Here is a 27,203-nt window from a genome sequence, read left to right as displayed (position 1 = left end):
GTTTAAGGTTTTGCTGCAAGAGAATAGCATAGCTAAAGCAACGTAGCCCTGTTTTCAACAGGCTTATGTTATTTCAGACCGTCTGGATTTATACCTATTTCAAGGGATTTCTTTATCTATCTGAAGGAATTATTGTGCATAATCCTCACCACCAATGCGAAGTGATATTCTTAGAATGAAGTCCTCCGAGATTACATGCTTGGTTTTACTGGAGACATTAGCATCATCCACTGATCACGGTAGAAAATTCTAGGATCTTTTTAGTAGCCCTTCATTTTTAGAAAATATCAATAGTGTTTTCATTTGCTTTTGAATTCATGTTTTAGTAAAGTAAAATTATCACTAGAGTGTAAATGTATTGTAGCCGTTACGCGAATGTCCATCATGATCTCCCAGGAAAATTGGTGATCAGTACTAACAGCAAAAGAAATCAGCCTACTCGTTTTTTTTTGTTTTTTTTTTTGTTTTTTTTTTTCACTGTTCTACCCTTTCCCAGTTTTCATGAACCTCCTTTCTCTTTTGTTCTCTTTTAATATCATCAGTAAACTTAAAGTAATAACAAATTGAACACACTGAAATGGCTCTTTACCATTGATAAATGGGTAAAAGAGTCTTTATTGGAAAAACTTCATTTTTAAAATCAGAATGATTCCATATCCTTTCATATAATGAGCTGCTTTTGGCACAATATCAGCCACAAAAGAGTTACCATTCAAGTATATGATGTTTCCTCTAATTTCTGGTCCCTGCCTTCCCCATTTCTTTCTTTAAAGGATCTCAAACTTGAACCACGGGAAGAAGAAGTTATTGAAGGGAATACTAAATCTGTAAGTACTTTTCTTCTTTCTAGGTCAAAGTGTTAGAAATATGTTCTTGACAAATATTTGAAGGAAAAAAGTTCTTCAAAATTAGCTACTATCTCAGTGAAATTTTGAAAAAGGAATACATAGGCATGTTTTATTTTGCATGGCTCTGTAGTAGTTTCTAAATTGTGATTTGTGAAAACCTAACAATGCCTACTTTGCAGGGGTTTTATGTAAGTATTTAGCATGTTATGTGTGTAAAATGAGAATTTTATGCACATATCAGTCAATGAGTTATTGAATAATTGAATGAATATGACCAGCAGAGAAGGGCAACATCCAAATTATGTCATAAACATTTTATAACCCCTGTAAGCCTGAGTGCCACGCCTGAGCTGAAACTTGATGCTATTTAGTATTATGTTACCCAGGGCCAGGCACACTGCAAGTGCTCAGACATCATTTTTCAAAAACAAAGTTGACACTTAGAGAAAAAAGGAACTATTACATCCATAGGGAAAAGATGTCCATCAGCAGGGGTGGCAATTTATGGAGATCGAAAGAAAATGGATAAAGTGATGTTAACAGGCACTGAGACCCAACAAAAAGAAATTTGTGATTGCGTAATTAAAAAGCAACACATATGTATGATTTGTTATTTTACTTTATTTCGAGGCACATATTTATAGCACATTCTGTTTGGAAAAAGTGGATCATTACATTTTTGTTTAGTGAAAATTTTAATTTTAAAATCTTGGCAACCCACAGAAAATCACTTTTTTCTTAATAACTATATTGTATACTATACAGGTCTTGTAGGATCAATTGCATGTACGTGTGAAAAAGGTAGGAAATACCCTTCATCTCTGTACCAAGCACTTACTCCACAGGCACTGCCTATGTGATAAAAGGTGAGGTTCACCTGTCCATCAGCTCCTACCCGTCTGTCCAAACTCACAGCACAAAGGGAGTCTTCAAAGGGGGAGCTTTGGAGCGTTCTCAGAAGAGCTTAATAACGACTATTATGATTAGAATCCTATAGATATGGACACTTTCCCCAAAGATAACCCATAGTTCGCTACATGTTCAGTGCTTCTATTCCTCCAAAGACAGGGGTGTGGTCTGTGTTAATTCCTCAGGCACCCAGAATTCTAAAGGGGTACATTTTGGTGGGAAGCTGAGAAAGAGAAGGCCGCCGAGCGCGCATACTGGGAATGCTATTGCTAGAAGTCCCTTAGGGACAGGATTGTGACCTTGCAATCTTTGTATCTCTATCGCCAATTAGATTTGCATGTAGAGAACACTACACTCTAGTCCAGAAAACCGAACATAACATTTCTAATGTTGAGAGAGACCATTGTCTATTCTTATATAATTTCCTGATGTGACACTATTCTCTCGCGCTAGCTATGTGGGAGAGAAATCGTCTAAGGATTGTTTATTAAAGGTGACAGACTGTTCCATTCTCGGGTCCCTGACAGAAGAGAGGCCAACGTCAATTTTGAGAGATTCGTCAACCCACACAGCATTACTAATTCAATAGTACATAAAAGTACTTACAAGAACAAAACAGGACTGGGCAAGTTGGTTCAGCAGTCAATATTGTTTAAAAGCAGGAAAGGATATTCCTTAACTATTTTCAACTACCTGTAAAAGCGAGTAGCTGTGCTCTTTGGGAATACACATACAGTAATGATTTGGGCAAGTTTTTTTTTTTTTCAGAGCTGCCAGTAAGGTATTTGTCCTTAAAAGTTGTAGTTGATAGTTAGTGACAGTGACGCATCACTGTCGACTCTTATGAAACCTTCTATATTCAGAATGACCATAACAAATCTTCACTGTGCACAGCTGGCACTCATCATTCCACGCTCTTCCATGTTCAGTGATTTATCTTGGTGACCCAAACCAGTAGACGTCATTGACTAGGGAGGTAGCTTGCCTTTTCCATTGGTGAATACGTGAGAACTTTGAAAAATAAATTGCCCATCAGAAACCAGAGAATAAACTTTTTATGATATACTTTATTTTTTAAGTGTATTTATTTACTTTTGAGAGAGAGAGAATCCCAAGCAGGCTCTATGCTGTCAGGACAGAACCCAGTGCAGGGCTCGAACTCACAAACCACGATATCACAACCTGAGCCGAAATCAGGAGTCGGACGCTTACCCGACTGAGCCATCCAGGTGCCCCATGATATACTTAATTTTTTTTAAAGCTAATCTTTAGTGAGCCTTTACTATGTGCCAAGTGTTATCGCAAACACACACTTCTATAATTCACTTCATCCATCATTATGAGGTGGCGCCATCATTAACCCCATTTTGCAGGTGGAGAGTCAAGGTGTGGAAGGATTTAAGCCCCCTAGCTGGACCCCAGCAGTTCTCCGCCAGACCTGCACCTGCTCTGACACTGCAACAGTCCAACTCTAGTGTTTGGTGCATTTCTGGGCACTAAAGTGGAGCTGTTCTTTGCCAGTGAGATTGGGAGCTGACAGATGACTCCTTTTCCTGAGATTTCCTGCCATGAGAGCAGAGCAGTAGTATCTGGTAGGCTTATTTAAGCACACAGCAAGAGTCCTGAAGCCAACTAGCTGCCACATCTAGTTTTCTGGGATGTGAGCCATTACATAATGATGAGTCTAGGATGTGATTTCTTTCTTTTTTTTTTTTTTAAGGTCCTTTGTTTTTCCTCAGTGAGAAGTAACATCTATTGAGTATCTATCCTGGGCAAGATTTTTACATAATTCGATTTAATCCTCCCCAAAGCTATGATACCAAAGTACCACAGCTCCAATTTCATTTGGTGATTTCGGATGAAAAGATGGAGCCACTGGTTCAAGGCCACATAGCTAGTAAAAGTGAAGCCAAGCTTTTTTAAATGTGTACTCTCCGCTCTTAAAGAGGAAAGGAACGAGGATAAGGTGATGGAGGTAGATGAAAAACAATGAGGCAGGGCTCTAGAGTTTTCAGGACCACCTCATACCTTTCATATCCTTTCCTGGAGTGAATAGTGCGTGAATAAAATTTATTAAAGAGCTTTTAAGAATAGTCCATGACAGGGGCGCCTGGGTGGCTCAGTCAGTTGAGCATCCGGCTTCGGCTCAGGTGATGAGCTCGCGGTCCGTGAGTTCGAGCCCCGCGTCGGGCTCTGTGCTGACAGCTCGGAGCTTGGAGCCTGCTTTGGATTCTGTGTCTCCCTCTCTCTCTGCTCCTCCCTCACTCGTGCTCTCTCTCTCTCTCTCCCTCTCTCAAAAATAAATAAAACATTTAAAAATTTTTTTTAAAAAAAGAATAGTCAATGACTAAAAACAAAAGCAACCTCTTGCTTGTTTGTTGTATGAAGAACTTGGTCACCAGTTATATGCCAGGCCCTGGGGGAGAGTCTGGAGATGAAATGGTGAATATTCCAGGCTACAGGACAAACCAGAAGGAGCTGCAGTGATTAAACAAGGGTCTACAATACACTGTGATGAAGGTTATTATAGGAAAGTATAGATTTGCACAATGATGGAACACAACTTAGGAGGCCCGGGAATGCTTCCAGAATGACATAGTATTCAAAATGAAATCAAAAAGAGTAAGGAGCTTTTAAAAATATTTACTTATCCCTTACAACATTGAATTGTTCAAACGTCACACCAAAAGAACAACACTAAGGTGCTATGTAGGAATATTAAAATGTTCCAAGTGGTTTACAACCATCATGTGACAAAGATAGCAAGTTTTGGAATTCATAATCTTACTCTTGCCATAATTTAAAAGGAAATGTACATCAGAGATAAACCCAGATCTAAACTCCAAGACTATGACTTTATGACTCATGGAAAATTGGGGGGTAACTTATTGTCTTCTAGCTGTCAAGTGCCAAGCAGGGAGGATGAATCATTGAAAGGTCATTATGATTTTTGAAGGGAATCCAGCCAGCTCACATATCCTGGTTCTGGGCAGGAGTACTGATCCACCCAAATCCTTTCTGCTTGAGGCCATTGTATGCCTCGCATGGCACTTCTTATCAAACAATTACTGGAAAAAGGTGTCAATTCCCTAGATACTTTCTATATTCAAAAAGTTCTTTTTGGATTCAATATAATTTTTAGCAAGGTTTTATCATGTTCTGGCGCTTTTCAAAAGCTCTAACTTTTCTTGAGTACATTATTGTTGTTTACACCAGAATAGCTTATACAATAGGAGTTTACAAATCTAGTATCTTTTTCTGCCTTTCTCCCCTCATAAAGCCTGTGAATATTTTGTGAAGTAAATGAATCCTGTCATACAATATCATATCATATGGATTGGGGCCTATTGCCAACTAATATGCCAGGGACTATTAGAACATAGTCTTGCTTTGCTTTAGCTATTATGAGATTGACCAAGAGCACACAAGAAGGTCTGTTACATTTCTGAAAAATTGCTTGGAACACAACTGTGTAGTAAGTAGAGCTAGAAAATATGAACCAAATTAGTTGCATTTAAAATATTTCTGTCTCCAGAGACTTAAAAAGCTGAGATTCCTTGAAATAAAAAAATCCAAAGGGCACCTGGGTGGCTCAGTCGGTAACGCATCTGACTCTTGGTTTCAGCTCAGGTCATGATCTCGTGATTCGTGAGTTCAAGCCCCACACTGGGCTCCATGCTGACAGTGCAGAGTCTGCTTGGGATTCTCTCTCACACCCTCTCTCTCTGCCCCTCCTGTGCTCGCTCTCTCAAAATAAATAAATAAACTTTTTTAAAAAAAAATCCAAGGGGCGCCTGGGTGGCGCAGTCGGTTAAGCGTCCGACTTCAGCCAGGCCACGATCTCGTGGTCCGTGAGTTCGAGCCCCGCGTCGGGCTCTGGGCTGATGGCTCAGAGCCTGGAGCCTGTTTCCGATTCTGTGTCTCCCTCTCTCTCTGCCCCTCCCCCATTCATGCTCTGTCTCTCTCTGTCCCAAAAATAAATAAACGTTGAAAAAAAAATTAAAAAAAAAAATCCAAGAAATCAAAGGTAGATGCAACTAACCTAACGTGACTAGCAAGTACTGTTCTGTAAATATTCCGTCATAATTCCATCATAACAAAATCCCTATAAAGTAAATAATAAAGGCAACACTATGCCTTCTAAAGCAGAGAAACAAAAATGCTCTGGGCTGGCTGTTCACACCAGATTTCAGTGAGGATCTCAGACTGTATATTTGACATAAGTGACATACAGAAATATCATTAAGGTATCAGGGCACCTTCTCTACCTCTCCCATGCTCCACATCCTACAACTTGACCTGGCCAGCCTAGAAAAGGTAAGGATTTTCTTTGGAGCTCAGAGGGTCTATTTTAAATTACCCAAGGAGATTCAGAAAGCTTCTCGTCACAGTAGTCATAACATGTAGACAGATTATCTGGACCTGGTAAGTTGTTTTGTGTAATTATCTGAGGAAAGGAGGGAAAAGGCATGCCTTGTTTGGGTTGCAAAGTAAATTTATTTTCCAAATCATATTCACATCCATCTATGTAAGTGAGTGAATCACTTAGCTACTGCTGTGTAACAAACCACCCAAAATGAAGTGTTTTAAACCACAATTCTAGAGGCAGGCAATTTAAAGTGGGATCAAGCGGATGGTTCTTCTGGTGTCAGCTGGCCTCCTTAGGGCATCTGCAGTCAACTGCATGCCAGCTTTGCTGATCTTGGCGGGACTTCCTTATATGTCTGGGGACTCAGCTGGGATGAATCCACTGACCCAGCTCTGTTCTCTGTGGTCTTTAATTCACCAGCACGCAGGTCGACAAAACTACAGTGTGCTGCCTATTTTTACCTATAAAGTATTATTGGAACACAGCCACACCCATTTGTTTGTTGTCTGTGGCTGCTCTCACACTAAAACAGATGGAGGAATGTGACAGGAACCTTAGGGCCCACAAAGCCTAAAATATTTATTATCTGTCCCTTCACATAAAAAGTTTGCTGACCCCTGCTCTCACAGGGCTTGTTCACATGACAATTTCAGGGATCGGAGAGAAAGTGTGAAAACTCACGAGGGGTCTGGAGGCCTAACCATGAAACTGGCACCCTCTTACTTCTGCCATGTTCTGTTGGCCAAAGCAAGTTTGTAAGGCTGGCCCAGATCCAAGGGAAGGAGAAGTAGAATCCATGTTTTCATAGAAGCAGCCGAAAAGTCACATTTCAAAGGACATGCATTGCTCATGGTTCTGCTCATGGTTGCAAATTAGATCACATAAGAGTTGCCTTCAGACTAAAAGGAGTATGGTGGAATAGGTAGGTATGAATTTATATCTCTCATTAGAAAATCCATGAGAATCATCTGAGTCATCGTTGATCACAAATACATGATCGAGAAGTTCCTACAGATTTGTGTCAAAAGAACGTGTCCACAATGATTTTGGCAGAGAGATTAACTTAAACTCTTAGTAACTGATATTAAAAACAGGTCCTGCGAGAGTCGTACAGGGGGCTGATTGTTCATTACACAATCTGAGGAGATAGTTATAGGCTTGTATCTACCTGTTCTTGATCTCTGACCCTTAAAGGGAAATAAAACAAAGCTTAGTTAAAATTACTGAACTCATTAGGTAACTGGGCTATGAAAACAAATAGACCCAAATGGAGAATGATTCCAATATAATGAAAGTTTTTTCCTTGCCCAATAATCAGTTCACACAATGATTCAGGGATGCGGGCTCCTCCTCTCAAGTGTGGCTCTGCCATTCCCAAGACAGGTCATTCTATCAACAGAAAAGGGGAAGAGAATGTGGAAGGGGCTCACCTCCTTCTTGAACATCTTGTCCCAAAAGCAATATACAGCACTCCTCATATTCTATTGGTGAAAACTTATCAGTTGGTTACACCTAACTGCAAAGGATGATGCAACATGTGCTCTAACTGTACCTAGAAAGAAGAGGAAATGGATTTTGGTGAATAGCTTGGAGTCTTTGCCACAGTGAGCCTTCCGGTCATTAAATATTCATTCTTTTCACATATATAGAACACACCCAGAGTCTTCTCCATTACTGCTTCTGGCTCAAAGTCTAGGATCCCTGCATGATGATCAGTCCTCTCTGTAAGATCAAGATGTAGACCCTTGCAGTCCGATATACCTATGAATCAAGAAGTAAGCTATCTCCCCTCTCCACTCCCCCCAAACACAGAGATAAAATATACAATGATAAAACCGGGACAGGAGAAATGTCATAAAAAGTGCAATTCAGGAAAGGCATGAGTAGGAAGCATATGGCATTCACTGGTTCCTTGCAACAGTGAATTCATGCTGGGAAGGTATTTGTCAGGGAAGGAAGTTCTGTGATGGGACACTGGATCTCCATTCTGGGAGGAACCCCCTTGTCCATTGTTCTTCTTTTGAGAGTTTCTTCTCGTTTCATCAGCCTCCGTGACCACATCAAAAACAGCTCACTGGAGAGTACTGTACTCTGTAGGAGTTACGCGGTATTGATAGCTTGTGTCCCGCTCGTGTGCGTTTGGGTGCCCAAATATTACTTTAAGGCTCACTCAGAGGATTTTTGAGACTGGAATCAAGATTTATTTGACAGTACAGTTCTGTCAAAAATTTAATAGACTTCTGGTCAGTTTACATATCATCAGTTTCATGTGCTAGTATCGATACCTTAAGTTATTCTACACATGTTGTTTTCAATCCTTGTTGATTTCTTTACTAAACCTTATAAAGGCAAGGATTCTATCCTGATTCGTCACTGTATGCCCAGAATCCAGCACCCAGCATTTGCCTGCAGGAAAACAAAGTAGGAACAATTATTGAATACATAAAGTGCCTAACATCATACCTAGTAGATACCATCATACCTAATAGATACCATAATATCTATTGGTATTATGGTCTTCGACAATGGTAGCTATTAACAATGAAGCAAGAAACTCATCAGACAGGAGACAGCAAGCTGGGTGCTTAATTCTGGCTCTGCTGCTACACGGTGCAAGTTATTTTCCTCATATTCTGAATCATCCTTACATTCTTGCTGTTGTTTTGCACTTAAATTTTTTTTTTTTTATTTCAGAGCACCCACGTAGGGGAGAGAGAGAGAGAATCTTAAGTAGGCTTGATCCCACGACCCTGGGATCATGACCTGAGCCAAAATCAAGAGGTGGATGCTTAACCAAGTGAGCCACCCAGGAGCCCCTGTTTTGCACTTTTATAACTCACTCCCAATCCTTTTTTTTTTTTTTTTTTTTTTTTGCACTTCTGTGATTCATTCCCAGCCCTTGATGATGGAAGAAAGGCTTTATCCTGAGATCAAAATGCCATGAGAAGCTCACAGGCAGAACTGTAGGAAAGTCTTCAAAACTACAAGTGCTATAAAAGGTGATAGGATTTGTTACAAGAAGCAGTTGGCATCCAGCCCAGTGTGATCCTTTAAACACAGTCTCCATCTGACGCCATGAGATTTTGAGTAGGGCCTATGGCATATCTTAGGTGGTTAATGTTTGAGAACCCTGTGACGGTTCATGTACCTTTGGAAATGCAACTTTGAGCACACGTTGCTTGAAATTTGGTTGTTTGTAATGATGTGCGAAACATGTCTAATATCACAAAATACTTACGGTGAAGGTGGAGCTGTCCGGTGTGTGGGGTAGGACCACTCTTTAAAAATGACTACAGGCCGGTGATCCCAGCCCTGGCTGCACGTTACAGTCACCTGGGGAGGTTTTTGTAAATACCAGTGCTTGGATCTCACGTCCAGAGATTGATAGAAGTGCAAGTTTAAAACCTCCCCAGCGCTTCAAATTGAGAACCACTGCTTTTAAAAGGGAAGTATGGGGGAGCCTGGGTGGCGCAGTCGGTTAAGCGTCCGACTTCAGCCAGGTCACGATCTCACGGTCCGTGAGTTCGAGCCCCGCGTCAGGCTCTGGGCTGATGGCTCAGAGCCTGGAGCCTGTTTCTGATTCTGTGTCTCCCTCTCTCTCTGCCCCTCCCCCGTTCATGCTCTGTCTCTCTCTGTCCTAAAAATAAATAAACGTTGAAAAAAAATTAAAAAAAAAAATAAATAAAAGGGAAGTATGTCATTGGGAAGACATTCTCTTTGCACCTGCTTCGAGAGGCAAGAAGAATGTCCTGCCTGCATTACGGCTTTTATACAGTGTTGTTGCCTTGGATCGGTCAGGGTCTTCCTGTTGGTCGTATTTTCAGATGAGAATTGTTTGCCTTGTGAGGAGGGCTGGGCTGGGCTGCAGGGGGTCAGCTTCAGCAAGGCTCCAGAGCAGTGACCCTTGCCTCTTCCTCCGCAGCACATCATGCTTGTGCAGCGTCAGATGTCTGTGATAGAGGAGGACCTGGAAGAATTCCAGCTTGCTCTGAAACACTATGTAGAGAGTGCTTCTTCCCAAAGCGGCTGTTTGCGGTAAGTGCTCCCTCGCGTGCAGGATGAAGGTGGGGCCGGCAGAAAGGCATTTGAGAATTTCCTTGTGTTTCTGTTGATTATTCCAGCCTTCCGGGTGATGCATTTTGGCAGACTTCAGCTGGATGTTGCTCTTTTATTCTTGGGCTCTGTGTGGATTTTGATCACTGGGGGCACCAAGGGAAATAAAACGGAGAGAACGATTTGAAACGGAGAATTTTGCATAGACTGAAATCTCCCCTTTTGCCTCCAGGCAGGCCCATGCTGATTTAAAATCACCTCTGGTAGATGAGGCCCCAAGTCCAGTACATCTAGCTCTGAATGCTCCCTTGGCAGCATGTCCCATATCCTAATAATCATTTCAGCCATTATGAAACTGCACAATATCTGAAGTCTTGATTACAGGTCATTTAAAAAAAAACAAAAAAACAAAAAAACAAAAAAAAAAACCTCTTTCCATAGCCGCCCCAGCTCAGGCTTCAATTATCTTAGGCTACTAAAATTTATGATCTATTCCTCATTTTCAGTTTCTCTACTCCAAGTGGTCCAACAAACAGTTACTAGAAAAATTTTTCCAGAAACAGTTATTATAAACTGTTCCCTTAATCAGGAAATGCAGTAACTCTCTGAGTGTCTTAACCAAGGGCTAGCTGTTTCTCTGGCGCTGTGTTTGTCCGACTCGAGAATCCATAGCACTGCTACCATTGTCTCTCCCTCACCGGAGCTTGCCCAGCTGCCCACTGCCTTTCCAGCATAATCCGTGCCTCTGGCCCGGCCATTCTCCCTCCCAGAAATGCATGGTCAGCTGGTAGGTCTTGGCCAAGCCCACATTCTGCCTCGAGTCCAAAGCCCAGCCCCAGACTCACCTGCTTCTGGAAAACGACCACAACCAGAACACCCCTGCCTCGGGAGCTGGTTTAAACTGCATTTCATAATGCTTTTCAAGTATTCCTTCGGTAAAGCTCTTAATGGATGTGTGCATACGTGTGTATTACACACACGCATAGAAACTCCTACTTTATGTCTCTGAGTACTTCGGTGTTACTCCCAGTAATTCTGTTTTATTCATGCTCCAACAGAATACCTCCCCAGTTAAGAAGTCTGGCTCTGGAGTTAAAATTGGGATCGTATTCCTTTTGTGATTTAGGGAAAGATCCTTATTGGCTCTAAGCTTCCGTTCCTCATCTCGAACTTCCTAAGGTGATTGTGAGGGATTAACTGAGTGCTTGGCCCAGAGAGGACCAGAGACCATGAGCTGGGGTTGCTATCGCTTCCTCATCTGGCTGGCTGACCTCTGACCCACTCTCTGGCATTTAAGGGGACTTGCTCAGCGCTGTTTAGGGCAGACGCTCACCATCTTCCAGTCATGCCATTGTAAGAGAAACACAGGAGATGCTGAGCTTGCTTTGTTGTTATTGTCGTCGTCCTACTTCACACCCAACTCAGAAGGGCTCACATTGAAACCATTGTAGTCCTTTTAGTTCAGTGACCTAGGGATTTGCCAAAGTGAGAGTCTATATAGCTTTAAAAGCCTACTCACGTAAAACTGGAAGTGACTGCTTGGAAAATGCAAAAAGAGTGTGATGTGTGTGTGTGTGTGTGTGTGTGTGTGTGTGCACATGTGCACCTGTATACCATCCACTACAGAAAGTAGAACACGGTACTAGCCAAAGAAATGGGAACATAGAGCAGATCAAGTCTGGTTTGGTTATCACAATCTCCAGGGATGGTTTAGCCTTCTTGCATTTATAAATAGGGCACAAAGTTTGCTTATTATTTAGGGTTCAGAGATACTGCTTTAATGTGTGTGGGACAAAGGGCCTGAAGCCAGGCGGACGGCCCCGGCAGGGGGGAAGCAGGTGTGGGAGAGCAGCTGAGTAGATAGATCTGTGCTGCCTGCCACGGACTCTGTCCTCTCAGCAGCCAAGGAAAATTGCTCCCTCGGCTCCAGCTGTGAAGAACAGGGAGGGAGAGGATCCTCTTCCAGGGAGATAAATGGAGACCCAGCTTCTCCTCTTCCCTTGCACGACCGGTTTGTTTTTTAAGGACTCTTCACTCACTTATTGCTGATTTTTCAGCTGATTTCCTTCTTTTACTGAAATTCTCAAAAAGTAGACTTCATCAGATGGAAGGAGCATCAGAGAACCACTCCACATGGGTGCAAACCATATGGAATACACGTTATGCTGGCATGCCTGTCTAAATTCAGTTGTGCCGTTAATCCAATTCAGTTTCCTGTCTGCATCCATTGATGGGCGAATGGGCTGCTCACGCTGTCAGTCATGCTCCACCGTGCCCTGCACTGTTGCCTTGGGCTTGGCTGATACAATAAAACTCTGAGAATTACCACTTTTGCAGATTCTTCTCCCATAATGTTAGGCTCAGCTTCACCATGGCTAGACAGGAAATGCCGCTGTAACACAGAGTAGGAATTAAGGATTTGCTACTAGATTAAGCAGTTTGTGTCCATGTTCTTATTTCTTCTTCACTGCAGTGATCTGATATATCACCTCCAGTTAAGGAGGAAATACGCTCAGATATATTAACCATCTTGCCCAAGTGTGTCTGACTCCAAAACCCACATTTAATCCTTCTTCCCCGTATTTGGGCATCGTTGAATTACAGTTTCCTAGACTTTCTGTGGTTAACCATGGGTAGAATGGACAAGATCGCTTCTGTTCCAATTACAGGGTCTTATTGTCTTAAATTCCGGCAACTGAATTAGAGAGGCTTTTGCCCTGAAGGTACTTGACTATAAGACTTAGCTGTTTAGGGGCTGACAGAGCCCTTGTCGGAGTATTAGTCAATTGAGTTTTAAAATGAGTTGTTAGTGGAAAAGCCAAGCAGATCAGTTGTGTGATTCATCTATTATTCACACGCACACACGTGCGCATGTGCACTGTTTGATGATCTTTTTGCTTATTTTGTAATCATGAAGGCTTATTAATCCCTGGGGGGAGGCACCAATCGAATATATGTGTGTATTCTTAGAACCATGCTTGATACTGGGAAAAATGAGAAGAGTTTCTGCTTTCAAGGGTCTTAGAATCCAGTTGGGAAAATCAGTTACTCATTCATGGCCTAAAATTTCACTGCTGCTAAGTAGAATAAAATGTTTTCTGAAGTCACTCTCAGATGTGAATTCTAGAATTTGTCTGTATTCTAAACTCTATATCAAGGGCTCAGGAAACTTGAATGTCGAATTGTATTAGAATTGACCCTGAACTTTACCATAGCCAAAGAATCATCTTTTAAGAACGAATGATACCCTCTGGCGTATCATTTATCAGCATTTTTATGTAGGTGAAATAAATTGGTGGCTGGATCTTCGTGTGGAGATTGTCCCTCCTGATGGGCCTTTTCTCCTTGGTTAGGTTCTGTGAGTTAACATAGACATATGGGGAAAGCAGGAAGCCGAGAGGAAGAGAGTTTTTCATGAAGAGCCAGCTGCCTTTGGTAACTTATCTTCAACCCCAATTGTTCCTGACCACATCCTTTCCCCTAGAAACTGTTTCACTGCCATTTTCCAGCTGCTAGGAATATTCAATCCTGGAGCTCAGGGCTGAAGCTCAGGGCTGGGCTGAAGCTCTAAGTGACTGCATCCAGGGACAGCTTAGCCAAAGAACTCTTGCTTCAGCCAGTGCGTGGTAAGTATCACAGGAAGTCTGAACACATCGAGGAGCAAGACTGAAGCATATAGCCACAACTCAGCAATGTGCTATGTAATTCTAAGTTGGAAAATAATTGAAAGCTAATCATTCAAGCCCTAAGCCTTTTCAATGGAAATATTGCCAAGAGAAATGTTTCTAAAAATTATTTCATAATTAACCTTTTCTCAGTGGCATTATTGCACATTGCATATGTTATCTGTATTGTACAGTCTCAAGTAGCAATGTCCTTAAACACCATTGCTATGTATTGGTCAGTTTCACTCTTACCTGAAAGCACCCAGTCAGTAGCCCAATTCTGATTAGCATTTTCACCCATGTCCCTTTAAGCCAAAATCTGCACTGGCCTTTCAGCTCTATCATCTGGCTCTTTACCAGATGGCCTATAGTCAGGAAGAAAGAGAAGGGTGCAATACCAACAAGCCTTCCTTCAAGATCTGATCCTCAGGATGCAAGCATTTCCCAGAAGCCCTTGCTTCCCTGCATACATTCCTTGGCATTTCATTGGCCCAGCTCAAGTCACATGGTCGTTCCTGACTCCCGGGTAGGTGAGGATACTGGTGTCCAACAGAAAGGAGTGAGATGGTGATGACTGTCTCAGTCCAGCGCTGATGGGCTGATTGCATATATTGCAAACTCAACAATGGCAAGGTTCTGTTAAGAAAGAGGGGGGTAATAGTTGGGGCAATAGACAGTGTTTGGTATATCATCCCCAGAGTCACTTCGACTCCCCAGAGTCCCCAGAGTAATGAAAATTACTTAATCCATGTAAAATGTTTAGACCAGGGTCTGGAACAGAGCGATACACATGTTAGCAATCATCACCATTGCTGTTAGTGTGTATAAATAATATAATGATCATCATTATTATTGGCTTGCTGCTTCTCATTTTCACAAATATGTCTTTTTTCCTTCAGTTTTTTTTTTCCTGGCCTCGTTTTCTCTCCAGTTTCTTTTACTTTTGTCATACTTCTCAGCTTTAGCACCATTGAGGATTTAGCCTTTGTAACTGCTCATCCAGTGAAAGTGCTACTTTCTTCTTGGCTATTGAGCTAACGGCTGATACGCACAAAATTTGCCAAAGGCTGGGCTAAATATTCTACACGCAACACTTTACTCCTCACAGTCCTGTTATTATCACCATTTTACCGATGAGGAAACAGGTTCAGTAATGGGCCCAAAGTGACAAGGCTAACAAGTTGTAGCGAAAGGTAGGCCTGCTGGGTTGTACTTCACACCGCGATCTCATTCCCCTGTGATACTTTCTTCAGTCCTTTAAAAGCATGAGAATTATGCTAAAAGTTTTTGAATTCCTTACAGTCTTATGGATGTCTAGAAAAATGGAAGGTCCAATAGCAGGATAAGTTGGTATTTAATGTGATATGTAATATAAATGAATTAGTCTGTAGCAGGCAGTTCATGAAGAGACTAAAATGCTAGGCTGAGTATTTTAAACTTTATCCTAAAAAAGAAAAAAAAAACAAACAAACCTCATGGGTTGAAATTTGTCCATTACATGGTCAAATTAAGTTCGGAGATTAGAGACCCTTTGAAACTCTTACGGAAGCTATGGATTTTCTTCCCAGAAAAAAATAGACATGCACATCAATTTGCAGCTCATTTCTGGGATTTCCAGGAACAGCCCCCTACACTCCACCAAGAGCTTATTCAAGAACTCTAGGATTAGAAAATCTTTGATTTCACTTTCCATCCAATTCCTTTGATTCTGTTATAAACCTTTTCCCTGGAATATTTGAAATTGAGCTAACAATGTTTGCTCATCATACCTTAGTTCGGCAATCCAGATCAACAGCTTTGCGAAAAACATTAAACTATTTACCAGCAAAGAGCTAAAGGAAAATATTACAATTTCTGTGTACAGTTACCACCACCTGCTGGTCATACTTAGGTAAATCCTAAATTTAGGATTAGCTTGACTTTTACACTGATACATTCTCTGTTATCTTTTAAACCAATATCCTTAAAACAGTGTGGACGTTCCTCAAAAAATTCAAAATAGAACTACCCTATGAGCCAGCAATAGCACTTTAAAGAATTTATCCAGCGGATACAGAAGTGCTGATTCATAGGGGCACACGTACCCCAATGTTTATAGCAGTGCTTTCAGCAAGAGCCAAATTATGCAAGAGCCTAAATGTCCATCAACTGATGAATAGATAATGAAGATAGGGTTTATATATACAATGAAATACTACTTGGCAATGAGAAAGAATGAAATCCTGCCATTTACAACAACATGGATGGAACGAGGTGGTATTATGCTGAGTGAAATAAGTCAGAGGAAGACAGATATCAGATGTTTTCACTCATATGTGGAACCTGAGAAACTTAACAGGAGTAACGGGGTAACGGAAGGGGAAAAAATAGTTACAAACAGGGAGGGAGGCAAACCATAAGAGACTCTTAAATACAGAGAACAAACTGAGGATTAATGGGAGGAGGGGGTGGCGGGGAAGAGGGGAAAATGGGTGATGGGCATTGAGGAGACATTTGTTGGAAGGAGCACTGGGTGTTGTATATAAGCGTTGAATCACAGGAATCTACCCCCAAAACCAAGAACACACTGGATACACTGTATGTTAGCCAACTTGACAATAAATTATATTTAAAAAATAATAAAAAATAAAAATAAATATCCTTGCTGTTGGTCTATACTTTCATTTTGATTTCTCATCTGAATATAATCTAAAACATTAGATTGAACAAGCTGGACTTACAGAGTTTTTTATTTTACTTTACTTTTTTTTTTTTTTCAACGTTATTTATTTTTGGGACAGAGAGAGAGCATGAACAGGGGAGGGGCAGAGAGAGAGGGAGACACAGAATCGGAAACAGGCTCCAGGCTCTGAGCCATCAGCCCAGAGCCCGATGCGGGGCTCGAACTCACGGACCGCGAGATCGTGACCTGGCTGAAGTCGGACGCTCAACCGACTGCGCCACCCAGGCGCCCCATATTTTACTTTACTTTTAAATTCCAGAATAGTGAAAGCACAGTGTTACATTAGTTTCAGATGTACAGTATAGTGATGCAACAATTCTATACATTACTCAGTGTTGATCATGGTAAGTGTGCTCTTAAACTCCTTCACCTGTTACACCCAACTCCCCACCCACCTCCCCTCTGGTAACCATCATTTCGTTCTCTGTAGTTAAGACTTTGTTTCTTGGTTTGTCTCTTTTTTCCTTCATTTCTTTTGTTTCTTAAATTCTACATATGAGCAAAATCATAGTATTTGTCTTCCTCTGATTGACTTATTTTGCTTAGCATCATACTCACCAGATCTACCCATGTTGTTGCAGATGGGAAGATTCCATTCTTCTTTATAGCTGGGTAATATATCCTGTTGTGTGTGTGGATAAAGGTGCGATGTGTATACACACAAACACGCACATATATACACACCGCATCTTTATCCATTCATCTATCAGTGGACACTTGGGCTGCTTCTATATTTTGGCTATCGTAAATAATGCCGCTGTAAACATAGGGGCGCACGTATCATTTTGAATTAGTGTTTTTTTGTTCTTTGGGTAAATACCCAGTAGTGGAATTACTGGATCAGATGGTAATTCTGTTTTTAATTTCTTGCAGAACTTCCATACTGTTTTCCACAGTGGCTGCACCAGTTTGCATTCCCACCGACAGTACATGAACGGTTCTTTTTTTTCTCCACATCCTCACAAACACTTGTTTCTTGTGTTTTTGGTTTTAGCCATTCTCCCAGGTGTGAGGTGATAACCTAATTGTGCTTTTGACTTGCATTTCCCTGATGATTAGTGATGTTGACCATCTTTTCATGTGTCTGTTGGCCATCTGGATGTCTTCTTTAGAGAAATGTCTGTTCATGTCTTCTCATTTTTTAATTGGATTAGGTGTTGGGTTTTGTGTTGAGTTGTACAAGTGTTTTATATATTTTGGATACTAACCCTTCATCAGATATGTCATTTGTAAATATCATCTCCCATTCAGTAAGTTGTCTTTTTGTTGATTGTTGACTGTGCGGAAGCTTTTTATTTTGGTGTGGTCCTAACATTTGCTTTTGTTTCCCTTGCCTTACGAGACATATCTAAAAAAATGTTGCTACAGCCAATGTCAGACAAGTTACTGCCTGTGTTCTCTTCTAGGATCTTTATGGCCTCAGGTCTCACATTTAGGTCCTTGATCCATTTTGAGTTTATTTTTGTGTATGGTTTAAGAAAGTGGTCCAGTTTGATTCTTTTGCATGTTGCTGTTCACTTTTCCCAACACCCTTTGTCAAAGAGACTATCTTTTTCCCACTGCATATTTTTGCCTCTTTTGTCAAAGATTAATTGAGCATATAATCATGGAGGGTTTATTTCTGGGTGGGGTATGCTGTTCCATTGATCTCCGTGTTTTTGTGCCAGTAGTATACTGTTTTTGATCCCAGCAGCTTAATACCAAAGCTGGAAATCTTGGATTGTGATACCTCCAGCTTTGTGTTGCTTTTCCAGGACTGCTTGGGCTATTCAGAGTCTTCTGTGGTTCCATATAAATTTTAGGATGATTTGTTCTAGTTCTGTGGAAAATGCTGTTGGTATTTTGACAGGAATTGCTTTAAATCTGTAGATTGCTCTGGGTACTATAGCCATTTTCACAGTATTGGTTCTCATGGATGCTCATGGATTGGGATATTTTAAATGTATTGTTGGGGCGCCTGGGTGGCGCAGTCGGTTAAGCATCCGACTTCAGCCAGGTCACGATCTCGCAGTCCATGAGTTCGAGCCCCGTGTCAGGCTCTGGGCTGATGGCTCAGAGCCTGGAGCCTGTTTCCGATTCTGTGTCTCCCTCTCTCTCTGCCCCTCCCCCATTCATGCTCTGTCTCTCTCTGTCCCAAAAATAAATAAACGTTGGAAAAAAAAATTTAAATGTATAGTTGAATTCACTTTGCTAATATTTTGTCGAGGGTTTGTATCTGTGTTCATCAGAGATAGTGGCCTGTAGTTCTCTTTTTTGTAGTATTTTCATCTGGTTTTGGTGTCAGGGTAATGCTGGCCTCACAGAATGAATCTGGAAGCTTTCCTTCCTCTTGTATTTTTTGGAATAGTTTGAGGAGAGGAGGTATTAGCTTTTCTTTAAATGTCTGGTAGAACTCACCTGTGAAGCCGTCTGGTCCTGGACTTTTGTTTGTGGGTTTTTTTGATTGCCGATTCAATTTCACTGCTGGCAGTTGGTCTATTCAAATTTTCTGTTTCTTTCTGCTTCAGTTTTGGGAAGTTACAGGTTTCTAGGAATTTATTCATTTTTCCTAGATTGTCTACTTTGTTGGCATATCATTGTTCATAATATCATCTTAATAATTCTTTGTATTTCTGTCATGTTGGTTGTTATTTCTCCTCTTCAGTTTCTGATTTTATTAATTTTCTCTCTCTCTCTCTCTCTCTCTCTCTCTCTCTCTCTGATATGTTCTGGCTAAAGGTTTATTAATTTTGTTGATCTTTTCAAAGAAGCAGCTCCTGGTTTCATTGGTATGTTCTATTGCTTTTTTTAGTTTCTATTTTGTTTATTTCTACTTTAATCTTTATTATTTACTTCCTGTAGTGATTCGGGGTTTTGTTTATTCTTCTTTTTCTAGCTCTATTATGAGATTTTTCTTGCTTCTTGAGGTAGACCTGTACTGCTATAAAACTTCCCTCTTAAACTGCTTTTGCAGCTTCTGAAAGATTTTGGAACATTGAGCTTTTTTCATTTATCTCCATGTATTTTTTAATTTCCTCTTTGACTTCATGATTGACCCATTCGTTGTTTAGTAGCATCTTATTTAACCTCCCTATATGCTATTTCCAGAGTTTTTTTCTTGATGTTTATTTCTATTTTCATAGCATTGTGGTAAGAAAAGATGCATGATATGATGTCAGTCTTTTTTAATTCCTTGAGGCTTGTTTTTGTGGCCTAACATGCGATCTATTCTGGAGAATGTTCCGTGTGCCCTTGAAAAGAATGTGTATTCATTTTAGGATGGAGTGTTCTGAATATATCTGCTAGAACCATCTGGTCCAATGTGTCTTTCAAAGCCACTGTTTCCTTATGATTTTGTTTGGATGATCTGTCCATTGATGTAAGTGGGATGTTAATGTCCCTTACTTTTATTATATTACTCTTGATTACTTTATGTTTGTTAATAGCTGCTTTATGTATGTGGGTACTCCCACGTTGGGTGCATAAATATTTACAGTTGTTTTACCTTCTTGTTGGATTATTCCTTTTATGATTATCTCGTGTCCTTCTTTTTTCTCTCATTATAATATTTGTTTTAAAGTCTCTTGGCTGATGTAAGTCTTGCTACCTTGGTTTTCTTTTCATGTCCATTTGCTTGATAAGTGTTCTTCCATCCCTTCACTTCCAATCTGCATGTGTCTTTAGGTCTGAAATGAGTCTCTTATAGGCAACATACAGATGGGTCTTGCTTTTTTATCCACTCCACCACCCTGTGTCTTTTGATTGGATCATTTAGTCCATTTTCACTCAAATTATCAATAGATATGCACTTACTGCCATTTTTTTACTTGTTTTATGGTTGTTTTTGTCCTTCTCTGTTTCATTCTTCTCTTGCTCTTTTCTCACAATCAGTTGGCTTTCTTTAGAGATATTCTTGGGTTCCTTTCTATTTTTTTTTTTTTTTTGCATATATAGGGTTTTGATTTGTGGTTACCATTCTGTTTGTATGTAACATCTTATGCATATAGCAGTCTATGTTAAGTTGATGGTGGCTAAAGTTTGAACTCATTCTTTACCCCTCTCCCCCCACATTATAGGTATATGGTGTCATGCTTTACATCCTTTACATACTTTACATTTACATATTGTGAGCCCCTTGACCAATTTTTACATATGCACTTAACTTTACTGTCTTGTGCTTCTCAATGTACTTCTTATTCCAACTCATGATCTTTCCATTCCACTCAGAGTTCCCTTTAACATTTCTTGCGAGGCTGGTTAAGTGGCGATGAATTCCTTTAACTTTTGTTTGTCTGGGAAACTCTTTCTCTCTCCTTCTATTCTGAATGATAGCCCTGCTGAATAGAGTGTCTTTGGCTGTAGACTTTTTCCTTTCAATACTTTGAATATATCATGCCACATCCTTTTAGCCTGCAGTGTTTCTGCAGAAAAAAATCAGCTCATAGCCTTATGTGGTTTCCCTTGTATGTAACTGTTTTCTTTTCTCTTGCTGGTTTTAAATTTTCTATCACTACTTTTTGACATTTTATTTGTCTTGGTGTGGATTCGGTTGATTTGATGAGGGGCTTCCTGTGCTTTTTGGATCTGGATTTCTGTCTCCTTCCTCAGATTTGGGAAGTTTTCAGCTATGATTTATTCAAATAAATTTTCTGCCTTGTTTTCTGTGTTTTCTCCTTCTGGGATCCCTGTAATAGGAATGCTATTACACTTGATGATGTCTCTGAGTTCCCTAAATTTATATTCCTTTTGTATTATTTTTTTTCTTTCTCCTGTTCAGCTTGCTTTCCACTACTCTGTCTTCCAAGTCACTGATGTTTTTCTGCTTCCTCTAATCTACTCTTTCTTCCATCTAGTGTATAGCTTCATTTACTGTTCTTCATCTATGATCAGTTCTTTTGTATGTTTCTGTCTCATTGTTAAGGGTCTCACTGAGGTCGTCTACTCTTGTCACATTCAGTGTCTTTATGCCCATTACATTCTCTATCAGGTATATTACTTACCTGTTTCAGTTACGTCTCTTGCTGTCGTTTTGCCCTATTCTTTCATTTGGGATATATTTCTCTATCCCCTCATTTTGTCTCTGTCTGCATGTTGGGAAAGTCAGCTCTGTCTTCTGCTCTCGAAAATAGTGGGCCGTGAAGACGAGGTCCTGTAGTGCCCTGCAGTGCAGTGTCCCGTTTACCAGAAGCTGGCACTTCAGGGGTGTCCGCTATGTGTGTTGCATGCACCCTAATGTTTCAGCAGAGCCGCTTTTCCCTCGGGTCCACTCACCTGCAGTGGCTCTCTTTGCCTGTCATCAGCGGTGTTTGGTCCCTGTCCTGTTGGTGGGCCAGTCTCAGGCTGCCTTGGGCTTGAGTCAGAGCGCGCATTGACAGAGAGAGACATAGTAGCCCTTTTGCTGTTTTCGCCCTGGGGAGTTTTTGTTGTTGGGTGTGGCCTGTAATCAGACCAGCTGTCTGCCCCCACTCCACGTCTGGGGCTGTAGTTGGCCTGGCGTATGTGTGGTTATCTTCCCCTCTCCCAGGGGCTGGAGTCACTTTGGAGTGGTGCTTTGGGTGGGCTCCAGCCAAGAGCATATTGGAGGGGGCAGATCCGCTTAAGTGCACAGGGGCAGGATGTGTGATGTTAGCAAGGTTTGTGCCGGTCTGTTGTGCAAGGGACCTGCACCTGCCAGAGCTTAGACTGGAGACGGTGGATCTGCAGAAGTGCAGGGCTGCCCCGGGGGACCGCAGGGGGGCAGGATGCGGAGTATTAGCAAGTTAGGTAGGGATCATCCATGCCTCCCTGGTTCCCACCGGTGGCTGTGGGTTTATACTGGGGAGCAGGAGAGTGAAACAGCACCTACCTGCCTGCTCCTTTGTTCCAGAAGTCTGCCAGTGATCCCTGCCCCTCCAGCACGTGCCCTGAGAGTAGTCAACAGATCTGCCTCTAGTATAGCCCATTTTTCAAACTGCTGCTCCTGTGCTGTATCTCGGTGGGGCTGTTTGTTGTGTTCTTTAAGGGTGGGGATTCAGTTTCCTGCGGCCTTTCGGGCTCACCCAGAGCCAAACCTGCTGATTTTTTAAAGTTCCAGCTTTTAAGTCCTGCTGGTTTTTAAAATTCGTGAAATTTGGCCCTCCTGGTTTTCAAAGACAGATGTTATGGGGATTCATCTTCCCTGTGCAGGTCTCCCATTGTGAGGGTCTGTTTCTCTCCCCCCCCCCCCCCCCGCCCTGCACCACCACGGGTCCCTCCCTTCTGCCAACGGTCCAATGATCCATTTAGCTCTCAACAACAGTATTCCTACCCTGTGAGATGTGGTCTCTTCTCTACATTTAGCTGTAGAGATTCTGTTCTGCCAGTCTTATGGGTCATTTGCTGAGTTATTTACACTGGTGTGGGTGTCATCTAGTTCCATCTATGGGAGGAGATGAACTTAGGGTCCTCCTACTCCGCCATCTTCCCCGGAAGGCCCTGGAATTAATTTTTTAAAGGCATCTTTATATTTGTCTCCTGCTCTCCCTTAAATTTATGAATCTGTCCCCCCCTCCTTTCTACCTTAATTTGGATCTTTGTCATGAATCACGAAAGCAATATCATGACCTTTCTAGCTTCTCTTCCTGTTTTGTATTGACTGTTCTCCATGGGATACCTCATACCACCATCAGAAAGATCTTCTAAAACCCAGCTCTGGGGTGCCTGGGTGGCTCAGTCGGTTAAGTGTCCGACTTCGGCTCAGGTCGCGGTCTCCCGGTTCGTGGGTTCGAGCCCCGCATCCAGCTCTGTGCTGACAGCTCAGAGCCTTGAAGCCTGCTTCGGATTCTGTGCCTTCCCCTCTCTCTGTTCCTCCCCTACTCACACTCTTTCTCTCTCAAAAATAAAGATTCAAAAAAAAAAAAAAAAAAAAAAAAACTTAAAAAAATAAATAAATAAAACCCAGCTCTAACCATGCTACTTCCCTGCTTTAAATCCTTCAGTGGCTGTTCATTGCCCCAGGATTACATCCAGCCTTTACCTCAACATGTCTTTTCAGCACATCCCCACCCAACTCCTTCAAAACCTAGTATATAGGCTTTTAGCCACTCTCATACTGGTCAAAGAACTTCAAGGGACAAATTTTTCTTGCCTAAATTGGGAAAGCAAACAACAACAAACTACGATCATGGCTAAATGGCTAGGATGTAGACTCTCAAATTTGAACAGAGAAAACTGAGAGGTGTGTATGTGGAAGAGAGAGAGCGGGGGAAGGAGGGAGGGAAGGAGAGGAGGACCATTGGGCACTAGCGAGCCAGAAGCCTTGCTATATAGCAGCAGTGTGGACTCACATGGCTAACAACAGGACCCCAAACAAAAGCTGCCGGTCCAAGGATGAGGTAAGACCAGAATTTGGAAAGAGCTATAGGGAGTGACAGGATAGATTCGAAAAGCTGCGCTTTTGAGGGCAGGGGCAGTGGCACAAAACATTTTTCTGAACCCTGACACGACAGATAATCTTTTGAAGGAGTGAAATTTTACAGAAGTTATATTTGTGATGTCTGTAATATACTGAGACAGTTTTCATGATGCCAAAGCAGAAAATTAAAAAATTATGTCAAACAAAACAGATATATTGAAGTAATTTTTCACAAAACTCTCTTTTTCATGCAGGCACCATGGGTGTTTCCTGTATGAGTAGATAAGATTGTTTCATACCACATACAGAGATGATTAGAAAAAGTAGTTTGCTGTTTGTCTTTAATTTCCTGTGGCTACTTACGCCTTTTCTTTTCCATTCCAGCATTTCCATACAAAAGCTTTCCAATGAATCTCGCTACATGATTTATGAGTTTTGGGAGAACAGTAGTGTGTGGAATAGGTAAGTAATAAGCAGGCTTTTTTTTTTTTTTTTTTTTTTTTTTGGCTAGGAGGGAGAAATCTACATGATATTTTTAGGACCTGTAGGAAAAGCCCCATTCCCTTTATCTTACCTTAAAATGTGTCATTTGCTCAGTTTCCTCAATCCCAAATTTTTAGGAATTTATTTCATGGATTAGAAACCACTTTCCTCTTGAAACAAATACCTTTGGTAATTGTCCTACTTTAAGTATAACCATTCTACTGATGCTTATCAAGTAAGAGTTAGATATGGGTCATGGCTATCTAAAGTGTCAGGGGGGCAGGTGAACAAAGGACACAGAAAGGATGAGAAAGTAATTTTACTTTCTATTTTTTTCATAAGTTCTGTGGTGTTTTGTAATAAAACTATATAATGGTTAAGATCACCATAGCTTAACTTTTCTAAATGTCTCTAAGCACTGCAAAAAGCAGGGGAGGGGATGGAAATTAAAGACATTGTTTGGAAAAGATTAAAAACAAATCAACTTCTCTGGATAACCATTCTACAGTGTATATGTGTATCAAATCATTTTGTACATGTTGAATGTACATATTTGTCCATTATTCCTCAACAAAGTTAAAAAAAACAAATCCACCTTTTTAATTAAAAAATTACAAATTGGATAAAGAAAACTTTTGCTATTCTGAGATTAAATAACTCTAGTTGGTTTTAAATGGCAGTGAATGTAGCCCTCCAGTAAGTCCATATTTAGGGTTTAAGCTATGGTAATGAAAGTAACAAATACCTGGAAATACCTATTTCATGCAAAATTTTATTTTGAGACTATTTTTAAAATATACTACAGAATGACACCAAGAGAATCTTAAACACCAAAGGGAGCTTTAAAGGCAACTTTATTCAACTCTGTACTCCAGGCCTACACTTTAAGATGATTTTTATTTATTTATTTTCTCCTAGGGAGAGAAGATCTATAGTCTTTCTTCTTAGCTATACTATTTTTTTAATCATCGGGGCAGCCAATGTATTCTTCCTTCTGTTTAAACTTCTTTCTGCAATTAAAGTCTTTCTCCTTTTATTTTATCTTCTATAGGGAGCTAATGGTATTCTGTTTTTAGAAGTCTTTAAAATATTTTTTCTGCCGACAGTTGTTAAATTACACATGTCCTTTATTTTTTATCTTAGGGTAGGTAGTTATAAAAAGAAGTCTGTATTCAGACAATCCAAATCATCTAAAACCTTGCCATTTTGATTGAATTTGAACTCTGTTTTGCACTCTAATAAAAATTCACAGCCTTAATCTATATTTATACAGCCACCTTCAGACGAATTATAGCAAGACATTCCAAAGAAGTAATGTGGATTTCTTGGAAACTCCAGAACTCACATCTACTATGCTAGTTCCTGGTAATTATACTGGTTTCACTGTGCTTCTATGTGTTTTTGTATGGTCTTTTGCTTTTTAAAAGATAGTGTGGAAAAAAAAAAAAAAAGATAGTGTGCTCTTTCTCCCACACACACAGTTTATTAGTGGTTCTCTCTTCTTTATTTCTTTGTATATCTGAAAATCTGAAAGTGGGAGGAGGAAATAAGAGATCTGTATATTCTATTGTCATGAGTCCTTAGTTGATCCTATGTGTATTCCTGGCTATATTAAACCTAATAGTCATTTTCTGGTCATCTTCAATAATTTAACAAACTTGAAGTACAAGTCAAATCATGACATTTTGAAAAAATTATTCAAATGCTTTACTATACTTTAGTGTATTGAATTAATTTGAAATACGTGACCCAGAGGCTGCAGATTAGAATCATGCTAGAAATGTTTTTATTATAATAGCTGTTAGAATATTTGTAATTGGGGTAAAGCAGAATTGAAAGAGAAATCTGAAATGAATTTGTCTAAGAAGTCTGGCCTAGCCAAGGCTTGAGATAATTGAGAACCAAAATTCATTTGTTCATCTGCCCTAACAAACACCAATTAAATATATTTACTCAGTGTTATTATATGTGCTAAGTACTGGGGACACTGGGGTTCTTAGCCTGTTTACTAGTGCTGAGTTCTAACTTTGAATAAACATTATGCTAAGAGCTAGAGAGTAAAAATGGAGTCCCTTCCCATGAATAGCAATAGGAAAGACCAAAGCTTGCAGAAAAGAACCAAGCTCAGGATATGACATAGTAGTTACTAATGGTCATAATATGCATGTGGACTTTGAGAAGGGATTGCTTCAACAGGTTTTTTTAAAAGAGAGGACTCTGGAGCTGGACCTTAAAAGGTGAGAATTGGACAAATAAATATGGAGGATGATACTTTGGTAAACTGTACCCATGAACAAATCCAAAAAATGTTAAATCTGCTTGGCTAATTGGCGCAAAAGTAAGACTGTGGCATAAGGCTCATATATGATACATGAGGAAAGAGAAGAAAGTGTAGGAAATGAGGTTGAAAATACAATGAGGAGTGAACTTAGTAATATGAAGTCATTAAAGGTCTTTGAGAGGGATAGTGAATGCTCTAATCAGTAGGAACTGGCAGGATGGAGAAAGGTGGATGTGATGGGAGGAGAAAGATTGGTCAGGTATGCAATAACGTAGGCCAAAGGCAGCACCTGACCAGGAGCTACCGAGAGAGTTCCTTCGCCAATACAGTTTTCAGGAGTTAACTGTGGCAAGATATTTGAAGCCCAGGCTTGGTGAGAAAGGGTATATTGTAAAAACAAGATATCTGACAGAAGCCTAGGAAAATGTCTTCATTTTTAAGGTTGCGAGAAAAGCCTCCTTTATTAAGGAAATTAAGGGGAACCACTGAGAGGTAGGAGAATCAGAGTAGTTGAGTAGCAAG

The 27,203-nt window shown here is 40.6% G+C and overlaps 1 protein-coding gene across 2 annotated transcripts in view; it reads left to right on the top strand.

Moving 5' to 3' along the window:
- NECAB1 (N-terminal EF-hand calcium binding protein 1) overlaps window positions 1-27,203 on the top strand; it is a 196,827-nt gene that overhangs the window by 165,683 nt on the left and 3,941 nt on the right. For both annotated transcript variants that reach the window (XM_045454282.1, XM_045454281.1), the window contains exons 9-12: window positions 774-827; window positions 10,049-10,161; window positions 24,302-24,379; window positions 25,674-25,765. In XM_045454282.1, the coding sequence (XP_045310238.1) occupies window positions 774-827; window positions 10,049-10,161; window positions 24,302-24,379; window positions 25,674-25,765 (337 nt within the window). The remainder of the gene's footprint in view (window positions 1-773; window positions 828-10,048; window positions 10,162-24,301; window positions 24,380-25,673; window positions 25,766-27,203) is intronic.

Source organism: Leopardus geoffroyi, chromosome C3, assembly GCF_018350155.1.
Source record: "Leopardus geoffroyi isolate Oge1 chromosome C3, O.geoffroyi_Oge1_pat1.0, whole genome shotgun sequence".
Classification (NCBI taxonomy): Eukaryota; Metazoa; Chordata; class Mammalia; order Carnivora; family Felidae; genus Leopardus; species Leopardus geoffroyi.
Note: the sequence above shows the minus strand (reverse complement) of the source record. Positions and strands in the feature narration are given on the sequence as shown.